At 47.5% G+C, this 12,033-nt stretch overlaps 1 protein-coding gene across 5 annotated transcripts in view; it reads right to left on the bottom strand.

Annotated features, from left to right (window-relative positions):
• The window catches only part of TENM4 (teneurin transmembrane protein 4), a 3,045,593-nt gene that overhangs the window by 227,754 nt on the left and 2,805,806 nt on the right, over positions 1 to 12,033 (bottom strand). For 4 of the 5 annotated variants that reach the window (XM_074400388.1, XM_074400391.1, XM_074400389.1 and 1 more), the window contains 2 exons: positions 7,677 to 7,775; positions 6,229 to 6,464 (listed from right to left, as the gene is read on the bottom strand). In XM_074400388.1, the coding sequence (XP_074256489.1) occupies positions 6,229 to 6,464; positions 7,677 to 7,775 (335 nt within the window). The remainder of the gene's footprint in view (positions 1 to 6,228; positions 6,465 to 7,676; positions 7,776 to 12,033) is intronic. The other variant, XM_074400392.1, reaches the window with a different exon arrangement.

Genomic DNA, 12,033 nt, shown 5'->3' with positions numbered 1-12,033 from the left:
GGTGTCTGTGTCTTACATAGAGATTTGGAATACAAGGGAAGCTGTCAGTTTTATCTGGACAGAGGCAACAGTTAGTAAGGCACAAATCAAGTTTTCTCCTAGTTAGATAAATGACGTGAACTGCTTTGCAGGTGATGACGCTTCTTGCGGCTGCACTGCTGAAACAGCCAGACAACCCTGCAAATGTTTTCTGACAGATCCACCGGTTGATCTGTCAGCTGCCCTTGTGACTACCACAGGGTGGGAAGCCTGTTGGTACTGCAGTGAGACAAGCCAGGTCCACGTTCTCACTCAGGAGTAAATAACACTCTTTTACATATGACGCTAATAATTCTAATAATACTTTTAACAATCGTAGTAACTTTTATTGAGTGCTCTGTGCCAGGTTGTGAGGTAGGTACTTCATGTAAATTATCTTACAGAAATTTCACCCCAACCCTGTGAAGTAACCACTATTATCATCCTCATTTTATAGCGAGGGCAACTGAGGCAGAGAGAGGTTGTATAAACTTGACAAATATCACAAAGCTTGGAAGTAGAAATGCTGAAATTTGAAAGCGGGCAGCCTAATTTCGGAACCTATACCCTCAACCACGATGCTGCTCTGGGTTCCTGCGCCTGTAAAATGGGCCAACCATTCCAGCCACTTGCATTATAGGAACCATAAGAAAAGTAAAAACCAAGGTTCAGAGAGGTTAAGCAAACTGCCCAAATTTACACAGTCAGCAAGTGACACAGCCAGGGTCTGACGTGAGATCTTTTGAATCTACATTGTCTGTAGATAGCCCAGGGCCTATACAGCCTAGCTGGCTGAAAGCATGGTCTTTGAAGTCCCAAGTCTTCGTTGCATCCCAGCTATGTCATATACTGGCTGTGTGACCCAGGCAAGTCGCAAACTTCTCTGAGCTTTAGTTTCCTTGTCTAGAAAATACCGAAAATAATACCCATCCCACAGAACTGTGAGGGTCCAGGAAAGTGATACACATAACGGACCTGGCCCAGGGCTAGGCACATAGCAAAAAATCCCAAAAGCCAAATACTAAGATGGGAAAATTATAGCATACAGGTTAAAAGTGTGAGCTCAAAGGAGAAAAAAAATTCAAAAGCATCAGCTCAAGAGCTTGAGTGCCTGCGGTTGGGTGGATCATAGCCCTAACATCGACCATGCAACAGTGGGCAAGGTACTTAAGCTCACGGGGGCTCAGCGTCTTCATCTGTCAATTGCGAATAATGACTCATGATTGTTAGGAGATTTCAGCGAAGAAACACAGCAACATGCTCAGAACAGGAAGAGGCACGTGGACAGCATACAATCAAAGCTAACTGCTCCTTATGAATGATAAACAGCGGCCAGTGTGATTTTTACTACTCTATACCACACTTCTATGGTAAACAGGTTTCAAAAACAATTAAATGCTATAAAATAAAGCATTTAATTGTTTATTTTAACAACTGGCAGTACAAGCTTCAGGGTTTGATCTAAAACTAGCGTTGCCCCTTTCCACATCATCTCATGTAACCTGCACAACAGCCCCCATTGTGTTCTGCCAACACATTTCTCCAGAAAAGACACAGCCCGGGGTATTCAAATGGAGACTAACAAGGACCTGAAAACCGTATGAGGAAGAATTGGCGAATAAAGCACCGTAAACTCATCCTCAGTGCCTGTCTTACTGAACTGGTGCCTTTGGAGACAAAAATACACATTTTCTCTCTGAAGAGACTCCACAGTTGTGTGAGGGTCCTCCCTGGATTCCCAGCTCAGGCCACAGCAGCCAAGCAGCACTCCCAAGAGAGGAGGAGATGGCCCATGGGCAAGGCTCCAGCCTCTGCAGTCTCTGTGGGTGGTACATGCTAACTCCAATGCCTCTATTTACTCATGAAAATACCTGTAAATGTATCTGTAATTGAAAGGTCACTGGTAGCAGAACTTTCTCAAGATACTTTCCCACTAAGAAATGGAACAACAGCTGGGCATGGTGACTCACGCCTGCAATCCCAGCCTGTGAGAAGGCTGAGGCAGGAAGACCATTTGAGGCTAGGAGTCTAAGACAGCTTGGGCAACATATTAGAACCCAGCTCTACACACACACACGCAAATTAAAAATTAGCCAGGTGCAGTGGTGCACAACTCTAGTCCTGGCTGCTCGGGAGGCTGAGGTGGAAGGATCACTTGAGCCCAGGAGTTCAAGGCTGCAGCGAGCTATGACTGTGCCAGAGCACTCCAGCTTGGGTGACAGAGTAAGACCCCCATCTCCAAACAAACCAACCGACAAACAAACTGAACATTAAATGAATCTGTCAGGATTACCAACTAAATATGACAGCCCTAGGTAGATAATAGCAAAAGAAAAACTATTTTCCACCCTCTGTACCTGCCTTCCACTCTGCTGGTGAGGTGATACAATTCTTATCTGGAACCTGATAGGATGTACAAAATAATTACAAATGAAAAGGTTATTCATAATTTTTAAATGAGTTAATTAGTAAACCCAGTCAGACTCACTCATTACAGTAATTAATAATTGATTATACTTGAAATTAAACATGATTTTTCATCAAAAATCTAATTAAATATCTGTGCTTTTGCCTGTTGATTAGATCGGTTGGTCTGCTGGAAAGGAGTCTTTGTTAGGGATATTTGTGCTCGGGTGACAATTAATTTGATTTTTAATAATTGATGGTTCCTTACAAGTTAGTCATCACAGCCTGTAATTATGGCCAAGCAACAAGATGCTCATGCCTGGTCTTTGGCAGCTGGCGGAGGCCAAGCAATAAGGCAGCTACCCTACCCCCTAGCTTGTGAAGCAAGGTTGGGATGGTTCGCATATCTGCAATGTGTTCACCTGGGTTAGTGTACACCAAGCTCATAAGCTTCCTTCTGAGGTATGGCTTGTGCCTATTTTTTAGATGAGCAAATCAGAACTCAGAAATAGAAATGACTTTCCCAAGGGTGAGCAGCTGCTGTGTGATAGAGCAGGGCCTGGAATCCTGGGCTGTCATGTGGGGTCTAACCTCTTCCCCAACACCTTGCTGGCTCTCCAGGAAACAAAGGGAATGACCCAGGCTTGGCCTCTCTGGCTTGATCCTTGCACAGGAGCCCTAGCATCCAGTCCCAGTATCTCCACACAGATAGAATATTATCCGCGTAGAAATATCTGTGTTATTCTTGGCAAGGACACACTATCAGTGAACTGATCGTCTCTGGCTTGAGACACAAATTCTTGAAAATCGATCCACCTCCTCCTCTCCACGTACATTGTCAGTGTTGGAGTTAAAGCCATCAGCTTTTCCTGAATGCAATAGTTTCCAACAGGTATACTTCTACTCTCTCCTTCCTCTACCCTTGCCTCTCTCAAATAAAAACCTGTGTCCTACCACTGCTTAAAACTGCTCAGTGGCTCCCCCTTGCCCACTCAATGAGGTCCTCAACTTGTCGTCCAAGTTGATCTCCACGATCTGATGAAACACTTCTGGATTAGCTCCAACAGTGCACCCCACACTACTCAAATGCTTCAAACAGAGAAAATGTCTTTGCCACCACATCATCCTCTTTCAAGTTTTTGCAGATTCTCTTGCTTTGAAATACCCTTTCTGTATGTCTACTTCTGGCTGATACCTACTTTAAAATTCAGCTCAAACATCACCTTTCCCAGGAAGCCTTCCCTACTCCTTGTGGCTGGGGTTGGGTATTCCCACTGCCCCTGAGTTCTGTGTAAATCAATCACTGTTTCAGATTTGCCTGCTAACATAGCTATCTCTTCTTTTAAGTTATGAATACCTCAAGGGTAGAGACCATATCTTTAACCCTAGCACTTAGCATAGAGACTGGCTTAAAGCAGGCATTCCATATGATTTGCTGAATGAAAACTAAAATTCACAAAACCAGATTTGAAGACTGTCAATGTTGGAGAAAAATTAAAGGTTACCCAGTAAAAACCCTCAGGCAGTGCTTGAATCTTATTCTAAGAGGTCCCTGAGCTCTATCGGTATCCTTCCTCTGACAGGGAGCTCACTACTTCCCACAGTTGCCCCTATCTTTAGATAGCTGAAGACTTACCATGAATTCTTATTAACTGGGAGACAAAGAAGCCCATGAGATGGAAAACAGGAGAGAATTTGATTAATCGGGTAAACATTTACTCTTTCTCACTGAATCCGGCTACATGATATAAACCTTAAGACTTTAACACAAAACAAATTGATGTCTATATGTAGCAAACTACTTGCATTACGACTTATGACTGCCTGTCCAGAAGTCTAATCACTTATGAAAAATAATAACGTTAGTCAAAAGCAAAAGCTGTGCCAGTGGTTAGCGGTGACATAGTATTGGTGGTGTCAGAAGAAACCTTCATGCCAAGTAATGGTATTGGAACCATACAACGCTTACGTGCAACCCACTCTATATCAATGGTGCACCTCACAGAGCCTGGGTAGGCCCTGACCTCTCCCAGTTCGGCTGTTTCATTTCTACCATGACTCATAGCAGGGATGGCAAATACTTGATATGTTATCAATAATCTCCATTTCTGTGACCCTAACAGACATCACTAATCAATCACAGATAGTCTCTTACATTGAGCCTAAATAGAGCCCCAGTATCTTTCTCAACACAGCATTCTCGGCAGCAGCAACCAAACAATCAGACAGAAGAGGAGATGACATATGCATGCCACCCGGGCCCTGGAGCCATGAAATTCTCTAAGCCAATACTCACAAGGGCAAAAGTGACCGGACATGTCAGAGGAGGCTTATTATAGCTTGAGATATTGAAGGAGATCTCCCTGTTTGCAGGACTGTCACCTTCCTGATTACTTTTTTTTTTTTTTTTTGAGACAAAGTCTCACTCTGTCACCCAGGCTGGAGTGCAGTGGCATGATCTTGGCTCACTGCAACCTCTGCCTCCCACGTCCAAGGGATTCTCCTGCCTCAGTCTCCCGTGATTACTTACTTTTACAAAATCCAAGAATCTTGACTGGAATTGACCTTACAGCTGATGCCACTCAAACCCCCATCCATGCTTGAACCCCTTCTCTCTCTCTCCAACACGTGATGGCCCATGTTGTATTAATCATTCTTAGCGACAGCTTTTACTACTTCTCAAGACAGCCCCGGTTCAGCCACAATGCCTTTGCTTGTTACCAAGTTCTTTTTCACAGTGGACAGCATTCCGTCCTTTTTTGGCCTCTGCCAATTAGTTCTATTTCTATTTCCTGGGCTTGTGCTGAAAACGTCCCCTTTGCTTGCAGAATTATCTTAGAATTCCTTAGCATGGGTTCGAAGCCTTCTCAGCTGGCCCAACCTACCTTAAGCCTTTGAATTATAGAATTGGAAGGTTGGAAAGGACCTGAAAGTTTAAGCCGATCCCCAGAGGCTGATTTACACAGAGACAGCGGACCCTACAACACCCACACATCTCTTTGGATTAACATCTTTCCTGGGAAAAGACCAAAGCAAGGGGTCAGAGGTAGGAAGCCAGACCGTGTTAGAAATGCATCAGAAGACTGCCTGGTGGGAGCCATCTGCTGCAGCAAGGCAGAGGTCAGGAGGAGCTCCTTACGTCTGTGTTCACACCCAGGGTCAGGTGAGCACTGCCCCATGCCTGTGCTCATTCAGCCAGCGTCCTCAGCTCTCTGTGCTGGCTGGGACCTTCTGCTTCTGTCAGAATTTCTCCAGGTTCTTGACCATGGTTTAACTCTGGACCTTGAAGCCCGTAATACCCTGCAACTGCCTTGCCAGACATCCGCCTTCAGACATGCTTTTCTGCCTGTTTGCCTCCAACCCCAAGATGTTCCACCTCCTTCCTGCTTTTCACTGCAGCCATGCGGTCCCAACGGGATAGGCTAACTGTTCAGCCTCTCCAACTTGTCATTTAGTTGTACTGACTCAATCCATGACACTCATGCCATAGATTCCCTATCTCAAAGGTTAGTCTTACTGAGTGCTTATGCCTTAATACCAGGCACCCGACACACAAAAGGACAGATGCCTAGCTTCCTTCTGGTATAAGTGCAGAGGGACAGAGAGGAAGGAGCGAAGGGCCCTGAAGAGCTGACCCTGGCAGTGTCGTGGGTGCGGACTGTCCAGAGCTCCAGGGCTGCTTGGCTCACACTGCGTGCTTTGCCTGCCATGCTAGTAAGGAGCCTTCAGTGCCCACATGTGTCTTGGTTGCTGCCCTCTGGGCCAAAAGGGAGCCAAGGGAAGCTGGGGTGAAGAGGTGCTTACCCACAAAGTATGCCAGCAGGATGACCAGCGTGGCTGAGATGACGATGGCGCTCAGGGCTGCGCACTTCCAGTTACAGTACTTGGAGGGCTTCTTGAGGTTAAAGGCCGGCCGGGCGAAGGTGCTGCGGGGCAGGGGTCGGGGCGGAGGGGAGTACACTGTGCTGGACGTCAGTGGGTACCCTGGTGATGTGGTGCAGAAGAGCGGGGAGGTGCCTCCAGGCTTGAAGAGGAAGTGCCTGCGGATGGAGAGCAAGAAGGCGTCAGGGGCTGCCCACAGACCGGGCACCCAGAAAAACGTGGAGGCCACAGGCGCCAGTAGAAGCATGCAGAGGAGCCTGGATAGAGAGAGTCACCACAGAGACCTGGGAAAGGACAGGAGCAAGGAGAGCCACAGACCGGACCACGAAACAGGGCACACGGAGACACATTTCCATGGAACACGGATGGGACAGCCCTACCCATGGGAAGACCCACCCAAGGCAAGGCAGAAGGTGTTACCAACTCGACAGAAGGCTGGCACTGAGATCCTTTTCCTGGGGATGGACGGGGCTGGGATGCTGTTTCTTGGAGAATAAACTTCCTGTTCTCTAAAATTGTTACAGTAACTCGGAAAGTACCTAAAATCCTGTTCTGTCCCCTGGAGATAATGAGACCGAAAATTGTTCTTCTCCCTCCAGTGCTTCTGCTGCCAGTGTATCTCAACTGAGGATTGGAATACCCTTCTTTTTAAAGGAGGTTTTATTGGTGTTGAAGCCAAGAAACCGCACTAAGTTCTGCCATGGCCAGGAGTCCCCTAGTGGCAGTGACACAGCCAATGGCAGCAAATGCCTTCAAAGCACTCTGCCCGGAAGCCAGACTGCTGCCTCCTAAGCCCAAGGTGAAAGTTGTGCGGGGGGACAGACAGGCAACTGCACCCTACAGCCTAGTCATGAGGGCAGCAGGGTATGGTCAAAGCACATGGTTGTGGCCAAACTAGGTGTCAGGAGCTCCTCCACAGCCTGGCTTTAACCATGGCCATGGGAAGACTTGCAGACAGCCTGGGAAACGGGGTGCGCTGATTGCACTGCATCCCCCAGAAGTCTTACGGCAAACCCACCCCTGTTGGGGTACGAGGTGCCTCAGGCCACAGAATACATACTCAGGGCCAGAGTTCACACAATCCAGGGCCTGTGCTGCATTAAAAATGCTATGTGAGATGGTTTTCGGGATGGCAAAGACAGCCGATGAGATGCTAAGTGCTGCATATTAACAAGACTGCTGTTAATATGCTGGGGGATAGGGTTTATTCCAAGGATAAACTGTTGCAAGTTGAACATGGACTTGGGAATGAGCATGCCACATGAATTACCTCCCCCAGGAGATCCCAGGGAAAGGTCTCAGGGTCTGCATGCAAGTGCAGGAGCCACAAGGAGAGCACACGCAGAGAGGAGAATGGGGATGTCACCTACCCGTCACCGTAAGCCCCATCATGGCGGGAGGCGCCGAGAATGTCCATCTCAATGAGGTTGTCCTGCAATGTCCCTAGGAATGGCTGCTTGCCTAGGTTTCTATGCACATGGAGACATGAATGAAGCAATGAGTCATGCATCGATGAAGGCGGGGGGGAGTAGAGAAACACACGAAGTGGCTGTTTGGTGCAGCTGTGTGCGTGAGACCAGCAGGACACGGTTTCCAGGCAATGGGTCAGTGTGCAAGCCACATGTGCAAGGGGTCCACCTGGCGCAGAGCATCCAGAAGGAACGTTGTCTATACAAACCCAGAGTCTGGCAGTTGTGTGCATCAAATCACAGTTCTCACTGGAGAGGACTGACATGTGTCTGGGACTGAGCTAGGGAAGCTACATCCAGCCTTTCAAACCTTCAAAACGGCTATGTGAGGAAGGCAATCAATCCTCATTCTACAGGTGAGGAAACTGAGACGTGGAGAGGTAATGGGGCTTGCCAAGGTCACCAGCTACCAAAGCTCAAAGCAGGAATTAGAGCGCAGGTTCCAAAGCCTGTGCTTCCTCTCTACTTAAAACCACCTACATCTACTTAAACAGTGGCTAGAGACACTCATTTGGCTAGCCCAAAGGAAAAAGAAAGTCAGCATTTTGGGTCATTGTCTTCTAAAGCCATGGTTCTCCAACTTTCTGGAGAGCTGAGCATTGCTGAGGCCCATGCCTAGAGAGCCAGTCAGCAGGTCGGGTAGGGTCTGAGAATCTCTAATTCTCCCCCAGATTGATGCTGAGCAGAGGATCATGGCCCTTTAGCTGTGCAGGGACCCGGGTGATGACTGCCTAGCAAGGATGGAGCTCCACAGAGGACACAAGAGGATGCTCTTTGTTCCCCAAGTGCACTGAGGGCAGCACAGCATTTTGTGACTTTACCTATTTCTAACCCAGAATGAAGACAGACATACTTGCCCTTTTCGGTCTCAGCCAGGTCTGCTGAGTGGTATAATTCACACTCGAGTAGGCTGGAGCCTGTCTCCTGATCTTTTCAGGACTGCTGTCACCTCACTGTCAGACTCTGTGGTGAAGCATTTCTAACAATCCAGTGGCAGCCTCAGCCTGTTGCACGCACCCAAGAAGGGACTAACTTCAGAAAGCTACCTTTGGACCAAGGAACTTCCTGCTGTCTTTGACCAGGTCTTAGAGCCAGTATTCCCAAATTCAAGACCCTTTGATGCTACTCTCTTGCTGTGTGACTTTTGGTATAACCCTTCACCTTCCTTTATCTTGCCTCCTTCATGTAAAAAGGGATTACAATACTAAGCTACAAGGTTGTTACATGAATCAGCTGAGACAATGGTGGAAGAAGTATTAAGAGTTACACAGGCCGGGCGCGGTGGCTCAAGCCTGTAATCCCAGCACTTTGGGAGGCTGAGGCGGGTGGATCACGAGGTCAAGAGATCGAGACCATCCTGGTCAACATGGTGAAACCCCGTCTCTACTAAAAATACAAAAAATCAGCTGGGCATGGTGGCGCATGCCTGTAATCCCAGCTACTCAGGAGGCTGAGGCAGGAGAATTGCCGGAACCCAGGAGGCGGAGGTTGCGGTGAGCCGAGATCGCGCCATTGCACTCCAGCCTGGGTAACAGGAGCGAAACTCCATCTCAAAAAAAAAAAAAAAAAAAAAAGAGTTGCTGGGCACGGTGGCTCAAGCCTGTAATCCCAGCACTTTGGGAGGCTGAGGTGGGTGGATCACGAGGTCAAGAGATCGAGACCATCCCGGTCAACATGGTGAAACCCCGTCTCTACTAAAAATACAAAAAATCAGCTGGGCATGGTGGCGCGTGCCTGTAATCCCAGCTACTCGGGAGGCTGAGGCAGGAGAATTGCCTGAACCCAGGAGGCGGAGGTTGCGGTGAGCCGAGATTGCGCCATTGCACTCCAGCCTGGGTAACAAGGAGCGAAACTCCGTCTCAAAAAAAAAAAAAAAAAAAAAAAAGAGTTACACAAATACTGTAGGCGTACTAATGCTAAATATAATAGCTGCTACCTACCCTTTATCTACCACAGATTATTTATTATTCCAGAAGCTCTGCGACTAGGTAATTTAAGTCTTACTCCTCATGATAACCCTATAAAGCCACTACTATCATCTCTATTTTTAAGACTGGCAAACAAAGCTTAGAGAAGCAACTTCTAAGGTCATCATGAACAAGTAGAGAGCTGAGCTGGAGCCTGAGGCTATCCGACCCATAACTCAGGCCCTCTCCACTTTATCACCGTGTCTCACTCTGCATAGCTTGTGGCTACTGCCCCTGGTCAGCCTCGAAGACCAAAGTGAGGAGGAGCTGTACGTGCTGTCTGGAAATCCCCTACCGCGAACATCCCTGGGGACAGTGAAAGCATACAGCCACGCTATTTGCAGGTGGAGTGCTGAGTACAGCAGCGGTGGTGGGGACCTTCTCTTTGGGTGGGCCCCCAAAGAGGGGGCTTGGGTGAAGCACTGTCTGGGCCAGCAGCTTGGGTGGCAGGCTGTTCTGCTGGTGTGCAAGCCCTTAAGGTCTCCCTCAGTGCCTGGGAAGAGCTTCAGGGGTGTGGAAGTCCCTCAGAGGGGCTCTATCTCCATCTCCAGACAGACAGTCCTGCTGATGGGAGGCCTGGTGGCCCCATGGGAGGGCACACAGGCCCTGAAGCCAGGCAGATCTAGGTTCACGTCCCACAACCATCACTCACTGGCCCTGGGCAGGCAACCCAATCTCTATAAGCATCCACAGAAGGGGATAAGTGTTCATTTTACAAAACCTAGAGTGTAATTTGGATCATATCACTTCTCTGCTCTCAACCCTCCAATGGCTTCCTAAGCCTTTTAGAATAAACCAGAGTCCTTACTAGGGCCCACAGGCTCCTGTAAGAACTGGCCCCTAGTACTTCTCAAGCCTGCTTTTCTGTGCTACAGGTACACTGGCCTCCTTGCTGTTTCTTAAACAAGTGAAACCTTGGCTTTCAGCCGCCTCCCTCAACTATCTCTATGAATTAGAACCCTCCCGCAAATCTTCATGGAATATAACCTCCCTCCTCCACTCCTCAACAATTATCTTCTTACCCTAACTATAATAGCTCCCAGTCCACTCTTCCCAATCACTCCCCGGCCCCTTGTACTGATTTTTCATCACAGGACTACAACACACACACACACACACACACACACACAGACATCTAATATATATATATATATATATATATATATGCTTATCTGATTATTGTGCTTTTTCCTAATGCATTTTAAGTTCCACAAGGCAGAAGTCTTATCTGTCTTGTTCACTGCTATATGCCCAGAGTCTAGAGGAATATCTGGTATATGATAGTAGGCACTCAATAAATATGTTCTGAATACTGCTGAATTCGGGATACACAAAGGGAGGCATGCCTGGCATATAGCAGGCACACAGTCAGTGCTTAATTGAAGATAGCAGCAGACAGTGTTTTATGAGTTCCTCCATCCCTGCATTTCAGGAGGGAATTATCCACTTTCTCTACAGCATGAGCAGGCCCAAGGAAGAGCTCTTGTCGCCCCCACGGCTGGGGACCTGAGACTGGCTGCATGGCATGCTCCCTGGAAGTCTGGCTTGAGTCAGAAGTCTGGGACCCCGTTTTCAGATATACAGTCAAATCTATACCTTAAAACCATCAGAAATAAACAAAGAAATACATCCAGAGAAAAAAGACATAAAGGATAAAGATCGGACGTTAACAGCAGGGATTTCCAAGTGACTGCAGAAACAGCAATTCTTATTTGAACTTTTAGAATTTAAAAAGAAGCAGTTACTTTTAAAAAGAAAGAGACTGGACAATTATCTTCTAAAAGTACAGATCTGTTAGGACAGGGGAAGAGTGGATGCAATGGAGTAAAGATTTCTAGAGTAAGAGGGTGCCCTGGACTCCTGAAAGAGCTTCCACACTCATGCTAATGTCCACATTAATTATTTAGATCACTCGGGAATTTGGGGAGACAGGAGCATTTGCTGAAAATGCTGGCTCTTGGCCAAGTGCAGTGGCTCATACTCGTAATCCTGGCACACTGGCAGGCTGAGGCAAGTGGATGGCTTGATCGCAGGAGTTCGAGATCAGCCTGGGCCATGTGGCAAAATCCCTTCTCTAGAAAAAAAACGCAAAAACTAGTGGGGCATGGTGGCATGTGCCTGTAGTAACAGCTACTGGGAAGGCTGAGGTGCGAGGATCACCTGAGCCCAGGGAGGTTGAGGCTGCCATGAATTGTACTCTAGCCTGGGCCAACAAGACTGCCTTCAACAACAACAACACAACAACAACAACAACAACAACAACAACAACAAAAAACAGAAAGAAAAAAGGG

Source organism: Saimiri boliviensis, chromosome 6 (assembly GCF_048565385.1).
Source record: "Saimiri boliviensis isolate mSaiBol1 chromosome 6, mSaiBol1.pri, whole genome shotgun sequence".
NCBI classification, from domain to species: Eukaryota; Metazoa; Chordata; class Mammalia; order Primates; family Cebidae; genus Saimiri; species Saimiri boliviensis.
Note: the sequence above shows the minus strand (reverse complement) of the source record. Positions and strands in the feature narration are given on the sequence as shown.